Here is a 21,608-nt window from a genome sequence, read left to right as displayed (position 1 = left end):
TCCCCTTACCTTTAATGGTTTTCTGAACCTTCTCAAATTTCACTTGTGAGTTATAGGAGAGAGCAGTGACCATAAAGCCCTCCCACTGGCGCATCGCAGGGCCTGACCATGTCCTTCCCACCTGCCACATTTCTCTTTAGCTTCCCATTATAGGCTCCCTATTTAAATAGCAGCACTGCATTATCAGCTCGTGTAGCTTGTGGTCCTCTAGGGCTCCATGATCCTTTTTGACCATGCTTTGACAAAGCCAGTTCCTGCCCCTTCTTACTCTAGGACCGTGTGGTTTTACATCCTGTGAGAGTTACTTTGTATGATCCCTAGTTGAACTTCATCCTTTTAATATCCTCTTTTCTCATGCCAGACTTATTACTTTGATGTTTACTTCTATTTCCAAATGGCCAGCCATCCAATCCAATTTAATGTCATAGCAGATTCAAGGAGCAAGTTTTCCATCCTACCATCTAAGTGATGACAGAAAATGGCACCTTTCCCTGTGTATTTAATGTTACCCTCACCCTCCCAACTCAAGCAATCACATCTACCCTTTCACCAAGGGTCCCATCTACCTTTTGATACAGAGAAACTTTTTTCTTTACAGTTTACTCTGGCATTGGGTAGAGACTTTTTCCCATTCTGTTAATTGGCTCCTGATTTGAAATTTATAGAATAATTTTAAAGTAGACTAGGTTCTCTGTAAACCATTGACAAAGGGAACATGACACATGCACCTGGAACCATTAAAAGGACCCAGTGGGCTGGTATCTTGAAAGAATCATCATGGAGCTTGATAAGGAAGCTTGAATAACTTCCTGCTAGGTAGCTGAGACAATAACCCAATTAGTGCACACATTTACCTCTAATTACCAGATAAGGTAAATCCACCCAGATAAGGATTTAATAAAATATAAGTGTGAAATGGACTCATCTAGATTATTCTCCCAAATATATATTGCAATTCATAAGCAAGCTACCCTGCCAGTAATTCTCTCTCTTCATTTGCTTATTCTAGAAAAAGTCTCTCTCCAAGCCTGAGACAAAACACGCCTTGGGTTTTAAGTGGAAAAATTAATCTTAATATGTTTATCTGATGCGAACTTGAAGTTGTTCTTCTGAGAATTCACATCAGACCAAGCTAGCGGGGCTAGACTCAAGGAGAAAGGCACTGACAGGAGGTATGTTATTAGAGACAAGAGTTTCCAGGGAGCAGTGACCCTAAAAGGCAGTCTAAGCTCAGGACATCCTGTAGGGCAGGCCCCCAGTTAAGCAACTGATCTAAAATCTCAAAGAGGTTCTAAAATAGGTTTATCCCTCCCTATCTGTGTTTCTCTTTTTTCCCCACTAATGGAAATTATATTATATGGTGTGACATATTCATATTTAACATATTTACAACTTTTGTCTCTCCCTGCTAGACGTAACCTCCATGAGGGCAAGACTTTTTGTCCTTATTTACTGATGTATCCACAGTAACTATAATAGAGTCTGGCAAATATAGGTGCTCAAATATTTGTTGAAGAATGAGTTAATGAACTATTTAGTTGAATGAATGAATGAATAAGACAGTTATATAATTCATATAGCGTTCATAGCATAAGCCAATACTTCCTTTTCTTTATTAGCCCTTTGAATGTGCAGAACAGGAGGAGATAGTTTCATCAATAATGGTGGGGAAGAGAGGGTAATGTAGAGAAATATTGGACATTTATAGTCTCAGAATTTGCTCGTCTTGTGATTTCTACTGTCAAATCATCTAAATCAAGCAGGTGTATAAGAAGAATACCAAATAATACTACTATTGTGGCTAGTCATATCTTAAATTATAAAGTGATTTCAGGATTTATTTGGCAAGATATTTGATTTCTCCAAGCCCCTGATGGCTCCTCATCTCATGTGTGAGCAGGGTATGGTGGGCCCTCTGTGTACGCATGTGCTCACGAAGTCCGGATTGTTCTCTGAGTGCGAGACCTCAGCTTCTCAATCAGCCAGGTGTCCAGCAAGTGCTTTCTGCTCTCCCATCACTCGTTTAACAAGAGGTAGCCAGCCCTGAAATAACTGTAACAGTGCCACTTTCCACTTTTAGAGGGAAAAGAGATAAATGATGATAAAACCAGCTTTATATAAAGGAATTATTAAAAGTAAAAACAGTTTCTAAGATTTTCCTAGAATAAACACATATTAAACACAATCTCTTAAACCATCTTTGATCTTTTGGGTCTAAATTCCTACACAGCGTTCACACCCCAGTATCATGATGCATAGCGGAGCTCATTGAGTACGTCTGATGAAGGGTAACCCTAAAGAAGAGCGTGAGTTACCGTAGTTTAGGATGATCTACGACAAAAGGATTGAAAGTGAAAGGGCTTTTGACTTAACCCTCAGTCAACTGGAGAAGTTAAATCCATTCCTCTCCTGATGTGGTTATTGGTCTTTTACTTTTGTAGCAGTCGCCTTATAATAATGACACTCGCATTGTAATTGGAGGCCCATTAAGGACAAGGGAAGCACAACTGGACTCTCATTATCCCTAAAGGCCCCGGGGAGTGGAAGCCTCTGCCTTCCCTCGATGCTGACGCTCGAGCAGCGCCTGGTGCTGAGTAGATGCTCAGTACGCGCGTGGTGTCTGGATGATGGAGGGGATGGAGGGGACAGGGGCCGGGGATGGCCCTTTGGCCCTGGCTAGGTCATGAACTGCCCAGGCCTCTGCTTCCTGCTCTCCACAATGAGGACGTCGCTCAGTCGGCATTTCTCAAACTTTGTTTCACAGCCCACGAGTGTCCTGGGACACATAATGGGTATTCTTTTAAAAGATCCACAGCAGAACGTGTTCGGGAAAATGCTGTAACAAGGTTAAATAAGTTCCTTTACCAAAGGACTTGTTGGAGCCCTCTGCTGTGCGGGTCCCTTGTGAACCCAGAAGGGGATGCAGTGTGTACAGCGGGATCACTGACCCCCTCCCTGGGCCGACACTCTGCAGGCTGCAATGTCCCCTGCTTGGGGGCTGACTTTATTGACCAAGGCAAGGAGTTCTGGTCTGCGTAAATGTGGCACAATGCGAGCGTGTGCGCTCATGCTGGAGTTTCCATCTCTTGGTTTGGAAGTGACTGATCTGATTGGTGGCCAGGAAAGCAGAGGTGTGCCCGTCCCCCTGCCACGCCTCTCCCTGGATCCTCAGCCCTGCCTGGCACAGACCTTTGGCTGCCCGCCCCTGACCCCAACTTCGCAATCCTTGAGCTGTTTCCACTGTGATAAGAACCTCAGGTCATCATGCTAACAAGTGGAGCGCCCCTAAATTCCTGGGGCATCCTGCGTATGGAAATCCTGGTAGTAACCCTCAGCGGTGTCCTCCAAACTGTAGATGAGCTGCCGGGGCTTCTAGTGAAGCTCTAGAGTCCCAGTTTCCACGGTGAATCCATCTGTACCATTTACTTAAAATCTTCTTTAAAGGCCATGTCTCTTTGCCAGCGCCCACAACTTTCATAAAATACCTACACGGTCCCTGCGCTCTCACAGGTCTGTCCGCGCCGTGGTGTGAGCGGACAGAAGGCAGTAACGGCTTTTTGTAACAGTCTCGCCTAAGGGGAGGTGGAGGAGGCACGATCAAGGCCACCCGTCAGGCACAGGATGACGTAAGGATAAAATTCAAATGCCTCAGTCCTTACGCCTGTTTCCTTCATCCCCATGTTACCATAATCATCTCCAGCTCTGTCACGTTTCTGGTGCCAAAGAAATATCCATACGCATTGTCAAGTCCTAAATTTGACAAGCTCTTGTGGGATCTCAGCTCGGATATATTTTTTGAAGGCAAAGATGGAGACGGGGCCAGGAAAGGTGTCCCCAGCCAGCCTGAGGACGTATTAACTCCTTACTCACCAGGGATGCCAGAAGAGCACAAGCTCTGAACAAGTCATTCTCAACTGTGTTGCCTGATAATGCATTCACCAGTAAGGAGGGCACTTTGAGTGATTTTTTAAAATATAATAAATAGATCTACATTTGTGCTATTCAGTTCATTCACTCATTTAGTCATTCATTCATACTGAGAGCCTACAAAGTGCCACTTTCTATTCTAGGTACCCGAGAGACAGCAGTGATCAAAACAGACAAAAATCTTGTCCTTCATGTCACTTGTATTCTAAAGGCGGGGTTGGCGGAGGGGAGAAAAGTAAAAGGCAATTATATGCAATCTAAGAAGGTGTTTACTGCACAGAGAAACATAAAGCAGAGAAGGGAGATAGTGTTGGCAGAGAAGTTGCATCTTTAAATCTGGTGGTCAGGGAAGGTCTCAGTGAGACTATCAGGTCTGACCTGAAGTTCGTGAGGGAGTGATGAGTACCTGGGGATTTCGGTGTTCTTAGGATCTTCCAGGAGGCCAGGGTGGCTATGAGGGGCAGGCGAGGAGAGCAGTGGGAGAGGAGGTGGTGTGGATGAGGCCCCCCCTGCCACGTCCTCTCTTTCCTTCTTCTGAACGTATGAGCAGACTTGGATTCTGTCAAGGCTTACGCTTTGGTGTCTTTTCCATATATTCCTCCCGTTATTTTCTCCTGGGAATAGGCCAGACCCCCGGTGAGCATCCCCGCCCCAGCCTCTCTGTTCTTCATTCGGTTGCTTTAGCTGTGTAATGATAACTAAATGCTGCGTCCTTCCCCTGCCCGACCACGACACGTGCTCAGCCGCTCGGCTCCTGCCTGGACACCAACTCGGTGGTCCATATTCACACATACAAACATTCCTCCCAACTTCTGTTGACACACTGTGCCCAGGTCCCTCTGCATCTTTGCTGGTGCCCTTCCTCTTGTCCTGAGTGCCCTCCCCACACATCTTCCTGTATAAATCCTGGCCCATCTGTAGAAGTCAGCTCCAGCTCTGCTTCCTCCCTGTACCCTCCTCATCCCCATTCTCTTATGATGATCTCGACTCCCTGTAAACCTCCATTGCCTTTACTTTCCTTACGTCCCTTTTGGAACTTGGCCTGTTCATTTAGTCATCGGATTATTCTACTCTACATGTTTGCTGAACATCTACTCTGTGTATCTAGAGCTCTGTGATGTGTTTTACAGATACGTGTGAGAACCCTGGATTGGAAGCCTAGGTGTGTGGCTTTCTTCAAGTTACTTATCTCTCTGGGCAACAGTTTCCATGTCGGTTACATGGGGATAATAATACCTCCCTCATAGGGTGGATGGGAAGATCAGTGAGTTACTATATGTAAATTGTGTGGTACATTAACATAGACGTGTTAGCTGTGTCTGTATTATACTATCACTATTATTTCCAACTGAACTGCAATGTAAGAATTGTATCTGTTGCCCCATTTCATTTCAGATAGTCATTTCAGAGCTCAGTGACTTATGCATGGATTATCCACGTTAAATGTGTGTTGATGTTGATACTTTAGGGTTACCCACCTAAGACTTCAGGGTACAAGTATGACATGGTGAAGTGTCATAATGCAGGAGTAAGCCCATCTGCTCTGCTCTACTAGCTCAGGGACCAAACCTCAACGAGCTGACATGAACTATGATGCCACTATCTAATCTTATGAAATATTTCAGGAAATATTTATTAAGGCTTATATATGCAAATTTAGGAAAATACAAAAGAAGTGACTGCTTTACAATGAGGAATACTGATCATTGACTATAAATTCCAGGAATCCAAAGAACTTGTATTTTCTTTTCTACAAGCTCTCGTTTGGGCCACAGCAGGAGGGAAGTGACAGGAGGAGAGCGAGTTCCGTTCCCTCCATCACTCCCTCCCCTCTACAGCCTGTCACCCACCGGAGCCCCAGCTCAGAGAGGCAAGGGGCTCCTTCCGCAGAAGCACAGCACCCAGAGTTGTGAAGAGATACTTACTAGGCTTCTTGCATCCAAGTAGAGGTTTCTTCACATGCAAACTTAGATGTTTTTGCCACTGTAGACAACCACAGTACTAGTATTAATAACAAGAGAAAAAAGAGCAGAAACAACTAAGGTGTCAAGTGCTTCCTAAATGCTGACTCACTTCCTGGTAGCAAAATGGGATCAGTTTCTCCTGGTGCCCAGGAAGAGAACTGAGTTAATTTGGGCACATTCATTATATACCTGTATCTTCTAACTACATTCTGTGTTATTGTTATCCAAATGAATTTGAACAATATTCTCTCCGATGAATAATGTATAATGAAATGTAAAAACAATTATTTTTTCCCCCCACTTCCATCCCAGATTATAACTCTCATGAAGGTGAAGAGTCTGACTTTCTAACCCATCACTATATCCACAGCCAGCTCGTTCCATGGTGGGGTCCTAGGTGGCTACGCTGGGCCCCATGTTTGAAATGGAAGATTTGTAATGAGATGCTATTCCTTATTTCTCCTCCTGAACATTGTTGAAATTCAGTTTCAAAGCTAAATGGTTTGTTTATTAAGTCGCTCAGTTAATAAACGGTGGAGCTCGGTTTTGAATTTAGATCTTCTGAGCCCATAACCCATGTCCTTACTTAACTGTTCTGTCATTACATGGCCCTTTCAGTGTAAGCGCATTCTGCCTGCTTTCCCCATCCGTCCCAAGTACTTACGGGCCATGGAACAGTGAAGATCATACCTTCAGAGAGTCTGGTCTGTGTTGTCATCTGACCTTCTCTCCTCTTCGGGCGAACAAGGTGTCACCGTGGGAGAGGACGGGGACCACTTTCCCCAGCCACCCCGTCCCGCCTTCAGGTGTTGTTCAGAGTCTGAAGCCACACGCACATACACACATCATCCTACTTTGGCTGTAGGATAATATTATGGGAAGAATGAGTATCAGGCAGAATAATAAGATAATAACAGTTGATGTACTTACTTTATAGTTCATGGGAAAATTGGGAGGATCAAAAGAGAGGAGAGATGCAAAAAGAGATGCACTTGGGGGGACGGGGTCCCAGGCAGTGTGGTAGCTCTCATGGCCCATTTACCTTAAAGAAATGAGAATTTATGCTCGCACAGAAATTTGTATGTCAGTGTTATAGCTGCTCTATTCATAGTTATCCCAAGCTGAAAGTAACCAAAATGTCCTTCCATGGGTGAATGGATAAACAAACCAATACAGCCATACAGTGGAATCCTACCCGGCAATAAAAAGGAATGACCTGCGGATACACAGCAGCAGCATGGATGAATCTCAGAGGCATTATGAGAAGCGAAAAGCCCGTCTCAAAAGGCTACATGCTGTGTGATTCCATTTGTAGGACATTCTGGAAAAGACAAAACTATGGGAACAGAGGACAGATATCAGTGGTCGCCAGAGGTTAAAGGTGGAGGGAGGACTGTAGACAAGGAACATAAGGGAATTCTTGGGGCGATGGAATTGTTTTGTGCCCTGATCGTGCTGCTGGTTACAAGATTCTCTATGTGGTTACAATTAATTGAATGAACGGGGAGTTACTGTTTAACAGGTATGGCATCGCAGTTGGGGAAGATGAAAAAGTTCTGGAGGTGGATGGTGGTGCTGGTCGCACAGCAATGTGAATGCACTTAAGGTCACAGAACTGTACACTTAGAAATATGTTAAATGGTAAATTTTATTGCTAAAACAGAAGGACATTCTTAGAAGATAAAATGAGTACCAAACATACCTTTCCTATGAATAAATAAAAATAGCACAAATTCCTGTGTTAAAGGCAAAGGGTTCTCAGATTGGATCACAAAGCAAAATCAAACTACAAACAATGGATTAAAAGATATATCAATAACAAAAAATGGTCAAGTTTATGTCTATTTTACCCCAATTTAAATGAATGAATGAATCAATAGAATAACAAAATGCTTAGAACTGTACATAAAAAATAATGAAAGTCAATGATAAAACAGCCCTGTGGAAACAGAGGGTGCAGATGCTAATAGCAGTGAAAACAGGAGAGAGCTGCATAGGTAAAGTGGTCCCCGAAGAATTCTGCTGTTCTGCCACCTCCTCATTATTAGTAGCCCGGGCAAAAGCTGCCCTTGTCACCTAAGCACTCCCACCTTTTCTCCTGGGTGCCTCAGAGGGCTGAGTGGCATTTGGGCATTGACTTTCTGTGTGTGACTCAAATGTAAAAGCCAGAGTGATGGAATGAATATTGATGTGTGGGATTGTCAAGCTTTGAAGACAAAAGCCCCCAGATTCCGTGTCTCACGCGGGTGGACCCTGCAAACAGGACATTACAATATCCATCTCTGCAAGGTCACAGAGCTGGTTTGTCCTAATTTGCATATACTAATCGGACTCCCGACTGAAGGAGAAGAGCCATTTTTCAGGGTCGCCAGCCACCCCAGAAGGGGTGCTCCCCCTTGCCTCCCTCCTCCTTTGAGTAGAGACCCTTTCCTTCGCCTGCTGTCATTCCCAAGATCTAACACTAAGGAACCTTGTTGGGCTGTGTCTGGTCGTCAGCGCAGAAGCCTGGGCGCCATCAACATGGAGGAGGGTTCTGGTTTTCTTTTCTTCTGCCATCATGGCCTCAAAAACTCCGCGAGGATCTGTTTCCTTCCTCACTGTGGGAACTGAACAGAGTTGGACGAGGAGTGTCTTACAGCAGAGGGTTCTTCTAATGTGAAGGGATATTCCCGCCCCACCTCCACCCTTCCAAGCCCAACCCATCCCCCTACCAAGTTAAATGCAGCCTCTTCCAAGAAGCCATCCAGGAAACCAGGCTGCTTGCAGCCTCTCTCCTGTGGAATTTCGGTGGCACTGGCACGCAGCCCGCGGTCGTGATTTCATCTAGCTGTGTGTACGGCCTCTTTCCCATTCTTGGACGGTCAGGAAGCATCTGACCGTCCTTGTGCTCCCTGGGGCCCAGACCCTCATCCGCGCGCACGTCCTCCTCAGCTCCTGTCTCTCTGCTTTGTTCCTTCCAACCTGCTCTTCATGCTGACCCTCCGGGCTCTTTCTAACACAAAAACCCAGTCTTGACCCTTGGCCAGAATTCTTCAGTTGCTTCTGATAATGATGACGATGACAGTAATAATAGCTAATATAGTGTATTTAACACGTGCCAGGCACTGTGCTAACATGTTGCCCAGATTAACCTGTTGAGCACTAAGAAGCCTCATGAGGTAGGTAGCATTATTAGCCCCATTGTACAGATGGGGAAACTGGGGCACAGAGAAGTTAAGTGAGTTGCTCCAGGTCACACAGCTATTAAGCGGCAGAGCTGGGATTTGAACTCAAGCAGTCTGGCTCCAGAGGCTCTGCTGTTTCTTTTCCCTTAGGGCATGGACTCTGAACTCCTTTGTGCAGAATTCAACTCCCCTTGTGAGCCAGGCCCTGCCTCTTCAGCCCTGTTGCCCTCCAGTTACCAGGGCCGTATCTGTTAGGCTCCGGCAATGACAAACCGCTCATGATCTCCAGTCATGCCCGGTCTCTCCCAGGGCCCTGCGTCTGCACAGACTGCTGTGTCGATCTAAAAACCCCTTCTCTCCTCTTGTCCTACTAGATAACTCTCCCTTCAGCTCTTTGCCCCGGCTCTGCGGCCTCCTTAAGGCTGTTCAGGACAGCGCCGTTTGCTCTGGCCTCCACTGGCACGGGCACGCTGCTCCGTGGCGCCCAGCGTGTCACTCCCAGTCCCCCAGCCACACCCGCTGCACTTCCCCCGATCCCCACGTGCCTGGATCCTCCTCGTCATCCAGCGCTTTGTTCAGAAGCCACCTTCCCAGAGGGGGCTTCTTAGGACAGCCAGCCTAAACTTAGTCTCTGCCGGTCGCTCTTTATCCTGTATCATAGCTGTGTCCATTTCTTCCCAGCACTTGGTTCTCGCTATTGGAGGCCACCTGCGTGCCCGTTACCTGTGGCTGCACGGCGCCTTACCCCAGCACCTGGTGGCTTAAAGCAAGGGCCGTTTCAGTGCATTTCCCCAGTGTGTGGGTCAGACGTGTGGGCGCGGCTGCCTGCTGCCCTCGCTGGAGTGGTTGGAAGGCTGGGCTCAGCCGGGCCTGCAGACAGAAGCGCCTAGATACGACAGCTCCGGCGTGGAGCCCGCAGGGTCATAGGGCTTCTTACAGAGGTGACCGCTCCTCTCGGAGCCAGGTTCCAAGAGGCCCAGGAGGAAACTGCAAGGCTTTTAGGACCTAGCCTCAGAAGTCCCAGAATGTTACTTCTGCACATTCTATTGGTCAAGCAAGTCACAAGGCCAGGCCAGAATCAAGGACAGGGGACATACTTCCTCTCTCGTACAAGGACTAGCAAAGAATCTGTGGCTCTATATTAGTCCATTACGTTAGAAAACAAACGACTTATTATCTGCCCTACTTCTTTACAATGTGAACTCCTTGAAGGCAGGTTCTTACTCTCCTGTCATACTGTATCCCCAGCACCCAGAAGATCGTGACAGATGCTATAACTATGTGCTGAATGTCTGTGTGAATGAAAGAATAAATGAATGCACAAATGAATGAATGAAAAAGTAAAGGAATGAAAAACTGAATGAATGTTTACATCTCTGACTCTCTGGTATGTAAACTTCTTGCTTCCTCATAAATACAGTCCTCTGCACTATTAGATGCTCAGGATATATTTGTCAAATGAATGGACGCATTTTAATGATCATTAAAGGAGATAACGTGAGTTGTTCCCAGTACATATATAGGTGTTGAATATGAGTAGCTGCTATTAATAAATTAGTAATGCCTTATACGTAGTAAAATCGGTTTATATATTTATTTAATAAATAAACAAAATGGACCAGATCTCCACTTCCTTGACTTCTTCCCCTTTCCCTTTCCCTCTCCCTCTGCAGCAGGCTGCGGGAGAGCCTCTCTGTTGGGACGGGGCAGCCCCAGGGCCCCCTAATCCCACCATCTCTGGGTGGGGAAAGGGCCTTTGCTCCTGGCCTCCGCACCTCTCTCCTTGCCTGACTGCCAAGACTAACTCACTCTGAGGTCATTAAGATGGGGGCTGAGATGATGGTCTGAGGAGCTCAGAGGGCTGAATTCTGATTGCCGGCAGCTCTCCAGGAGGATCAAGTGAGATTACAGGTCTCTTAACATTCTGGCACTGTTCTGCCCTTGTGCGAGAGCGTGCTTGCAGTGATGGCTGGGCACCCTGCGTTGAATCCCAAGGAGGTGTTGGCATCTGATGTGACAGGAAGGGAAGGACGCCCTCACCGGGCGGCACCACAGTGCGTGGCTTCACCCCCCCGTGAGCAGTAGAGCCAGGCGGCTGCTGGTTGAGCCGCAGCGGGACGGCTCAGCTCGGGGGTCAAGCCCTATCAGCTGGTCCTCCTGTTTCACCACGTGGCCTGGGACAACTTCCTTGGTCTCTTCAGAGCTTCAGTTTCCTCATCTGTGAAATGGGATCCATCCCCCAGGTTCCTTCCTTTCTGCGTTGTTATTTTCCTCTCTATGTTTTTAGAATCCCGACCTGGGTAGCTCTGGGAAAAGATTCCAAGTTCAAGAAAGCTCTATAATGGCCCAAGGCGACTAATAAGGAATACTATATAAAATTCCCTATTTGAAAATCAGACTGAGCTTTTTAATTCAATGCTGGTCTCCTTGGTGTATTGGGTTTTTTAATGTTTTAAAAATGTGTTTCTTAGAGTCCTTCTTGTTCTATGGATTTTTAAGACTTCCGGTTCTGGACGGTACTAAATTTTACTCCTTCCCCAAACCCCAGAGAGCACAGATTGCCATTCAGGTTAAATAAGTGCCATATAATGCCTCACAGCTTGGGGTAAGTTTTATTACAGGGCGTTTATTGGAAGCATCAAGGTGGTATTTGGAGGATTCTTTTTTTCCTTCTTCCTCACTAAAAATACAGTTCTCCATGGCCATGAATTTTAGTAAAATTCAAGTTCCAATGACAGTTTTTTAAAAAATCTAGGTTTTTATTTAAATTTCACCAAGCTGGGACAAGAATCTTCAAAGGAAGAGGCAGGCTCACTTCTGCTTCTGCTTCGGCTAATTGTGGGGTGATACACTCACCCTTTTGGTCCCCAGACTGGCTGAGTTTAAGGAACAAATTAGGGAACAAGAGTTTTCCATCTTAGGGAACATTATCTAACATAAGACAATTGTAGATATTAGAACTTCATCCTCATGGAAGCAGTTAATAGTTTTGAGAATCCACCATGTGCCAGATATTGTGTTAAGTAATCCCAGATATTATCTCAATATTAATTAAAAATAATACTTCCAGAAAAATGGAGCTCCAGGAATTTAAATAACTTGCCCATGTTCATGCAGTCGGTCAGAGAAAGATCTGGAATTCAAATCCAAATTGTCTGCCTCCAAGACCAATGCTTTCCACAGGACCACGCCTTCCATTCTTCTAGTGTTGGCTGATTTCTCTGATTGTTTTCTGATGGAAGATGCTTTAACTATTCAAGAGTCTTGCTATCTTCTTATTTAATTCCTTTAGCTCTTTAATAGCTTTAAATTGTTTTCAAATATTTTTATCTTGCCAGTGGCTTGTCTTTCCATGATTTTAGCGGTGTCTTTCAAAGAGTTCTTAATTTTAACAAAGTCCAATTTATCTTTTTTTTTTGTGGTGGATTGTACTTTGGTGTCATATCTAAGAAACCTTTGTCTAACTCAAGGTGACAAAACCTTTCTCCTATATTTTCTCCTGGAAATGTTATAATTTTAGGATTTGTATTTAGATATATGATCTACTTTGTGTTAATTTCTATATATCTTGAGAGGTATGGAATGAAGGTTTTTTGCATATGAATAGCTAGCTGTTCTGACACCACTGGTTGAAGACTGTCCTATCTGTCCTGAATCACCTTTGCACCATACATGTGTTGGTCTATTGGGGGCACTCCATTCTGTTCCTATGATGTCTTTACTCTCTCTATGCTAATATCCCACTGTCATGATTACTACAGCTTTATAAGTCTTGAAGTCAGGTAGTATAAGTCTTTCAACTTTGTTCTTCTTCTTCAAGGTCATCTTGGCTATTCTAGGTCCTTTATTATTTCTTTAGTTTTTATGTATTCAAAGATATAGTTATAAAACAGCATCTAGAAATCTAAAGATAACTTAGAAATTAAAGTTAATTAAGAGTAAAGTGGAAACTTCCCATAATCTAGCTTCATCAGGACGTGAGGCACTCTGGGTATCACATTCCATTTGGTTAATCAAAAATTGTTGTATCTATAGAGAACAGATTTGTGGTTGCCAAGGGGAAGGCGGAGGCGGTGGGAGGGGGAAGGATTGGGAGTTTGGGATTAGCAGATGAAAACTATTATATATATAGAATGGATAAACAACAAGGTCCTACTATATGGCGCAGGGAACTATATTCAATGGCCTGTTATAAACCATAATGGAAAAGAATATGAAAAATAATATATATTTGTATAACTGAATCACTTTGCTGTACAGCAGAAATTAACACAACACTATAAATCAATTATACTTCAATAAAAAATTTTTAATTTAAAAAAAATTATTGTATCTACCTTACATGGATTGCCGATTTTCAAAAAAACTAGAACATAAAAATTTATACCAGAATTGTACTGGACATGATTTCAACATTCATTGATGTTTCAGAAAATACTTTGGGCCCTAGTATTTGGACACTGTGAGCATCAGTTGTCATTGTCCTAGCAAAGTGGGGAATTACTGATTAAAGAGAGCTTATTTGGTTATACTGCTGCCTGCCATGGTATCTACTCTACTTTTGATTGGGGGATACCTTTTTTCAAACATCTAAAGTGTTGTAATTGACAGTTCTATGCACAGCATTCTGTCTCTTCCAACAAAACATATCCCTATTTACTTTAAACTTGTTATCTGCTGGGGACCATGAGGAATACTATTAATTAAGCCAACATGATTCCTGATAATGTTAGCCATCACTGCTACTATGGGACATTGAGCAAATTACTTGTCCTCTGTGGGCCTCTGTCTTCATCTGTAAAATGAAAGGTTTGGACTAGTTAACCTTGAGTGGCTCATCCAACTCTAAAATTCTTTGACTCTTTTATAGTGTCTTTATTCACTTAAAAATCACAACCTGTTTTAAAATAATTAAACAGAAACTCTTAATGGCAAAAAGCACCTTGGTAAGTCAGAGAGTAGTGGTCTTTTGATGCATTTCAGATTACCTAACAAACACCACTGCATGACCTTACTTTTAACTATGGCCAACTTTAAGCAATGAAGATGGCATTTGCGGTTCCTGGTGCTGTGACATTTTGTGGTCCATGAAATCCCCATATTCTGAGAAGCTCTTGAGTGTCTCAGGTCAAGGGAAGGAGAAAGGAGGATGGCTTGAAGCCCAGACAGCTCCAAAGCTTCAGAGTACTCCTGAGTTAGATTTTCAAATGTATCTCCACAGTAAATGGTATAGTATTGAAACCAAGTAGACTTCAGATATCTAGATTGTCTTTCCTATACCAAGGCACAGCACATATGACCACACACTCTGGTCACATTCTATCTGATCATTGCTGTTCTAATAGAGTGAGAAACTTAGAAAGTATGAAGTTTGCTAGGGAATGCAGAATATAGACATGAATTTAAAATAATATAAGGAGTCTTCTTTGAGCACTTACTGTGTGCAAGATGCTGTGCCATGCACTTCTTGTACGTTGTATCATTTAATACACACAACAATCTTGAAAAGTAGACATTATTGTCTCCTTATTACATATGAGGAAATTATGCACAGAGAGCTCCTATTACTTGCCCCACGTCACACAGTAATAAGTGGCAGAGCTCCTCTTCCGTCCATATCTGTCTCAATCTAGAGCTTCATGACTACGTCAGAGACTAGCTCTCAGAACTTAGCCAGCTCATTTAGAAAGTAAATGAATTTGTAGTATTAATTATGATCTAAACCAAGAACACAAAGTACTGATAGGTCACTGTTGGGTAGACTTGATGGAAGGAAGAACTCATAGAAAGTGTCCTGAAGAAATTGCTTTGAGTTACATGTTGAGGTGAAGGACATGAATTGGCCCGGGGAGAAAGGTGAGTTCAGGCTGAGGGAACAGACTCTGTGAGGCCGTGAAGATACAAATGAATGAATTGTGTGTTCAGGAAGCAACATAAAGACTTGCTCATTGCAGGGCAATAGCCAGAAATAAAGTTGATGTCATAGGGGTGAAAATCCAAGAGATTTCACTTTGTGATGCTAAGCCCTGATAATACACACTCAGTTCTTAAACACGAGAGGGAACATAATTAAAATTGCATTTGCTTTTACAATTTATCCTACAACTCATGTAGGATAAATATGGGCTTTTAAAGCATCAAGCAAGGTCAAGAGAAAACTTCTTAGCAAAACGTATTTGCTATCCAACAAGTGATTTTCAGGAGTATGATGTAGCTTACCTCACTAAGGTCCTGTAGCCTTGATAGTGCAATGAAGGGGCCTGGAAGCAGATTTCACACAATTTTCAGAAATAAAGGTAACCAGCCCACTGCAGTTACGCTAATAGCACATTTCCATCATCCCTGGTTTTGTGCGGTGTGCATAAATGAGGCACACAAGTGTTACAGATTCAAGTCAAGGGTGGGCAGATAGAAAGCTCTCAACAATGTGGAATAAATTGAGTTGAATTGAAGTTCACTTTCAGATAGCAATTGCTGCTCCTGAGTGAGGGCTAATGTATTTGGTGAACTCTTGTTTGTCCCTTCCATGATAAATCCACTAATGCTAACATAATATCTCTTCACATTTTCTGAAGCACTCATATTCTCTCTCTCTCTCTCTCTCTCTCTCTCTGTCTCTCTCTCTCTCTGTCTCCAGTTCCAGAGACCTAATGACTTCTCACCCCCTTTCCGCTTTGGTACTGTACCCAACGGCAGCACGGAGAGGAATATTCGCAATAACTATGCGGAAATGCACGCCTACATGGGGAAGTTCAACCAGAGGGGTGTGGATGATGCATTGCTCTCCCTGAAAACAGGGTAAGAACTGCTTCCAAGCTCGGAATCTTTGATATGTTGCTCACGTTTATTAAACATACGTGGAATCAGATGTGCCATGCTTGGTGCCACACCATGTTAAAGCAAAGAAGGCAGCATTTGCTCCTTATGGATCTCCAAGCTAAAGTGACAGTGTAATTCAGGCCAGTGCACAGAGATTCCTATGCTATTATTCACCTCTATGTATTTTTAATAAACTGTATTCTACTTGCATTAATGTAAACATGAAACAAGAATGTAATCGATGGTAAAAGTCGAAGGGGAGAGTCAAGGCTAAAGTTCACGCATTACACACGAAATAAAGACCTGTTGACCAAAAGGTGAAAATGATGATTTTGGTGTCTTATGGACAGGGAGAAATAAACAATGAAAGGGTAAACGTTTTTAGATAACACACAGTAAGAATGTGTTAATCAATCTCCAATTCCAACAAAATTGGCATTCTTTGCTCCAGCTCTATAATCTCAGTTCGTTCACTAAAAGGAGCTCATGAACTGCAAATACGTTTGCTTGCATAATCTCAGCCACATGGGTTCCTTCATTCATTTGGCCTTCAGAAGCCACAGCTGCAGAATAAGACAGACAGTTGATCATGAGAGTTGTTGGAATCTGAGGGTCCTGGGTCCTCATAGCTGATTTCCTGTGTTGTAGGTTAACTAGCAACACTTAGACCTCCTGGTGGCTCTGGTTCTGGAAGAACCAGCCAGATGCATGTTTACTTAAATACTGTTAGACTCTGTCTTATCATTATGAAGTCACAGCAGATTTCAGAAGATGGGATTTGAGTTTGGGATGGACCACTCTGGGCAATCTGGTCCCTGGTACAATCACAGTTTTGGCTTTTAGAAGGACACCCTCCTAAAGGATACTCACAGGCCTTTTGAAAAAATGTTCTGTGTCTTATCACGCCAGAAAGGGTTTCTTTTTTCTTAAGGAGGAGTAAAGCTAACTTAACTTGTAAAAGTGAAGAGGAAGATGCCTGCCTTTCTTTCTTGCAGACCTATTACCTATATGAATATATCAATTTCTTCTTCTCCCTTTGATGTGTTTAAATACTGACCTGTACCTTCCTGACCTTGCCCCTAGCTTTACCCCCTTCCCTATATATTCTTTCCTTGAAAAGCACAGTATGTACAATGAGATTCTCATACGTTTTGGAATTTGAATTCTCTGAATTCTCCTGTATGCTGCACTGGCTTGTGGTTTCACACATTTGCTCTTGACACAAGCTTGTGCTGCCACCACCCCAATGACTCACTTCTCTCCTTGCGCTGCAAAACAGAATATTGAAACCCTTCTGACTGCAAAAAAAGCATTGCCCATCTACTGCTGCACGTCTACCTACACTTACCCCACTCCAGACTGTAATGAACTGAGAAATGAAAAATGGTATATAAGTCTAACCCATGCTATTTGTTGTTATCATTGTGATGGTTCCTTTTCATTATTTCTGTTATTATTTTTATTGATTCCTTTTTACTCCATCTCCTTTCAGACACAGCTTATGAGTTGGCTTCAGGCCCAGCTTACATTCTCATCATTCCCAGTGGGAGGGAGAGAACTCCTCCTTTCAACCTGAAATCACACAAAGAACAGCCTGGGACTTAGGCTTTAGTTTCTGGCTGAGTTCCACCTTGAGGCTTACTTTGAACCACTTCTCCCCACAGTCTGCTGGAGCCCTACCGCTTCCTATTAATGACCCCATGGGTAGTTTTGTACTAAAATTCCTCCACTGGACTTGCTTTGTTTGTTTCTTTCTCCCGCAGGAAACTGGATGCCTTCATCTACGATGCAGCAGTGCTGAACTACATGGCAGGCAGAGACGAAGGCTGCAAGCTGGTGACCATTGGCAGCGGGAAGGTCTTTGCTTCCACTGGTTATGGCATTGCCATCCAGAAGGATTCTGGATGGAAGCGCCAGGTGGACCTTGCTATCCTGCAGCTCTTCGGAGATGGTGAGTTAAAGAAAGGGACAGTGCCTATTTGGCCTCTTCCGATGGCCAGTCCGAAACATCAACCCTTCTTCCTTCCCCATCCCTCTAACCTCTGCATTTCCAGAAAAGCATTTCACAGTATACTAGGAGATTTGGAGGGTATATATTATTAGTTTCCTAACGCTTTGTAACAAAGTACCACCAACTGAGTGACTTAAACAACAGACATTTGGCTCAAGGTTCTGGAGGCCAGAACCCTAAGATCAAAGTGTCGGCTTTGGTTCCTAATGAGGGACTCGAGGGAGAATCCGCTCCATGCCTCTCCCCTAAGCTCATGGTGGTTTGCTGGCAATCTACAGCGTTCCTTGGCTTGTAGACGCATCACCCCTGCTCTGCCTTCATGTTCACATGGCTTTCTCCCTGTGTGCATGTTTTCCCTCTGTACATGTCTGTGTCTGATTCCCTCCCTTTTTGAGGATACCAGTTATATTGGATTAGGAGCCCACCGTATCCAGGTGACCTCATCTTAACCAGTTACATCTGCAATTACCTTACTTCCAAATAAAGTCACATTTCAAGGTACTGGGAGTTAGGACTTCAACAAAAGGAACTGCGGGGGGCAGCGGGGCGTGGTTATACAGTCCAACCCAGGGTGAAATTTGGGGGAGAGGATTAGTCAGTCAAGGAGGTGTGTTTCAGGATTGCAGGGTATGATCCAACCCTCAGGGATAAAGTAAGAGGGGCTGGGATTAGAAGTTCCCCAAACAGCCTGCTCGCATGTGGCCAGAGCAGTGGATGGAGTTTCGGAAAGGTCTCTGCTCTCTCTGGGCCCAGAGAAATCCACACGTGGCCATCTGCTCGTCCTTCCCTCTCCCATCTTGCTTTTCCCTCTGGAAGAGGTAGGAAGCAGGACCAGGGTCCTCAGAGGCAGACATCGGAAGGCACTCACTCCCCAGCGTGACTCTCGTGGCAGACTGAGCAGACAGCTTGCGTTGAGAAAATCTCATCTCCTGTTTCATTACACTCACGCCTTCCGCACCCCTCTTCGCTTTATTGTCTAAAGCACCTACTCCTCCTGTTCATCTCACAGAAGCTAATCCAGTTACAGATGAGCAGCCTGACTCTACTTGGCCTCACAGGCCATCAACCAAGCGGTTCCCTAAGTTCTGTCTGCAGAATCTTTGCTGTTAGGGATACGGGAAGAAGCAGAAGAGCATAGGGGGATTGTCAGACTCTGGGTGAGGTCAGTTGTTCCCTAGTTAGGAAAATCATAGTTTGAGCCAAGAAATGAGTAAAAAGTGATTTGATTAACATTGGAAAGAGGAGGGGGGTTCTAGGTGGAGTGTTACAAGCCATTTTGGTCTAAGAGCTTCTGTCATTGTAATGCAGCTGTCACTTAAAGGCAATAACGGGGCCTCTATGCACGAGGAAGAGCAGCTGTAGAGATGATTTGCAGAAGTTGCCAGAGCCTCGGTCAGATTATTCAGACAAGGTTCACATTTTGAACCAAACTGGAACTATTGGAACAGGCAATTTTCTTCATGAGATTTTCAGATTTTTGCTTCTCTAGAATTAGATGCATTCTCGGGCATATGGTTTCCGTCATTTTCCTTTTGTCTATGATTTCTTCTACCTTTCTAATTCCTAGTATCCACTGAAGTGGATCAAGGTTATTGTAACCTGGCATGACTTGAATTAATCAAAACTTCCTTAAGCAGCGTTAAAAGGAGGCAGGTCCGAATTTGGTGGTCTCATTTTACTGCTGCTTCCTCCCTTTTACTGTGAATACTTATATTTTCAACAAGAGATCAGGAAGCCTGAGGGCCTCTAGGGAATCAATCAATCTCTCTGCCGATATGTCTCTGTCTTTCCTCCCCCCCACCCAATCTGCTTTGCACATTTTTTGAGAGCAATTTTCTGAATCGCTTGTTCGGTTATGTTGTTCCTCACTGTCTACAGCAACAACAACAAAAAGCTCAAAGTGCTTTAGTCTGATACTCAGGCCCTCAGCGATCTTGCATCAACCTTTTGTATTCAGCTTCCTTTGCCTACAGTTACTCTGTTTGACTCGTTCTGCCTGCCTTTCCCAAATACGCCTTGTGATTTTCTACCTTCCTCCCCTTGATCATGCTATTTCTGCTGCCTGGAGTGCCTTTTTGTGCAATATAAATTAAAATTCACCCATTCACCATGCCCACCTCCAAGTCCTACATTCCTCATGAAAACCCACTGGCCACCCATCTGCAAAATTACTCTCACTAATTCAGGTCTTGTGACCTGCATATAGCTTGTCATACTTATTGTTTATATACCAATTTACACTGGGTAGGTAATGGGGCACAGAGGTAATGTCTCCTATCTTTCTGTCACCGGTGGTACCCACGTTATGTTTTCATTGAATACCTGAATACATTGATAAGTTAATACATAATGGTATTTAATAAAATCACTAACTTTCTCTGTTGGTTTTCTTTCTTTATGTCTCCTTCTCTCTTTCTCTCTCATGTTTTCCTCTCCTTTCCCCAACACCCCTCTCACCCCCTCTCTCTACTCCTCCCCTCTCTCCTCTCTCTGCCTGTTCTCCTTCCCGTCCCATCCCCAGGGGAGATGGAGGAGCTGGAAGCTCTGTGGCTCACGGGCATCTGCCACAATGAGAAGAATGAGGTCATGAGCAGCCAGCTGGACATTGACAACATGGCGGGCGTCTTCTACATGCTGGGGGCTGCCATGGCTCTCAGCCTCATCACCTTCATTTGCGAACACCTCTTCTATTGGCAGTTCAGGCACTGCTTTATGGGTGTGTGTTCTGGCAAGCCTGGCATGGTCTTCTCCATCAGCAGAGTAAGTGTTTTGATTTAGGTGCTTGGAGCTTGGGAAAGACAGCTCACTGTGCAGAGCACAGAGACCCAGGAGGGCACTAACTCCAGCCTGAGGCTGCTAAAGCGAGAAACCGCATCATGTACATTTCCCCAGGGGGGTGGGGTGACATAATTTCAAGTGGCTCAAAAAACAGGTGATGCAGTTTTTCCTTCAAGAAACAGATTTCTGTCTGGGGTTTGGGCATTTGGTTCTCAATAAGAACTGGCAGATCTATCAAAATGAAACATTTGGCCTTTTCCCAGATGCCTTTCATCACCCTTAGTTAATTCTGCAGAGGTGGGATTAATCATTTAATCCTTTTAAAAAATCCCATTTCTATTTAAATCGTGAAATAGATCTCTCTTATTCTGACATCCAAAGGTATATTGTTGGTAATTTCACCGTCCTACTCTATGTTTTAACCATGTGTGAGTTTGGGGAGTTAAAGAGCTTAACAGAACCTTCAGAAATAAGTCCTGACCTGTAAGAAATTTGCATTCCAGAAACTTCCTTAATTGGAGCAAGAGTATAACTCAAGTCGTTCTTTATTTAGTTCTCTTCTATGTGTCTAGTCCAAAGTGAGATTTTGAACACAGTTTTGAATATGAACAGAGGGTCACAGGGAAGAGCTAAAAAAAAACAAAACAAAACAGACTTCTTTTGAATTTGTTAATAAAGTTATGGGATTCATTCATGAGAGGTGAACTCAAATGTCCTCTTCGAATAGAGGTCTAGGCTTCAGACATAAATTACCAACTTTGTCTCTAATGGAATTATATAAGAAAATGGAGTACTCATTAAATTGTTCCATCTTTTGATCATTTTCCTGTAGTATTTTAGTTGATACAGAAAGTGTCCTCTCCGGCTGTGAGTTGCTGCAGGCTATTCAGTTACCTGGGAGCTGGAGGTCGGTCGGGACTTGTGGTCCCTGAGCCATGTCGTTGC

At 43.9% G+C, this 21,608-nt stretch overlaps 1 protein-coding gene across 1 annotated transcript in view; it reads left to right on the top strand.

The window, feature by feature from the left end:
• Positions 1 to 21,608, top strand: part of GRIN2B (glutamate ionotropic receptor NMDA type subunit 2B) — a 697,821-nt gene that overhangs the window by 659,055 nt on the left and 17,158 nt on the right. Inside the window, exons 17-19 of the mRNA XM_082352572.1 lie at positions 15,693 to 15,853; positions 17,638 to 17,825; positions 20,407 to 20,645. Of these exons, the coding sequence (XP_082208698.1) occupies positions 15,693 to 15,853; positions 17,638 to 17,825; positions 20,407 to 20,645 (588 nt within the window). The remainder of the gene's footprint in view (positions 1 to 15,692; positions 15,854 to 17,637; positions 17,826 to 20,406; positions 20,646 to 21,608) is intronic.

The sequence above is a fragment of the Balaenoptera borealis genome, assembly GCF_965194805.1.
Source record: "Balaenoptera borealis genome assembly, chromosome: 13".
Classification (NCBI taxonomy): Eukaryota; Metazoa; Chordata; class Mammalia; order Artiodactyla; family Balaenopteridae; genus Balaenoptera; species Balaenoptera borealis.
This window is presented reverse-complemented; position numbering and strand designations above follow the sequence as displayed.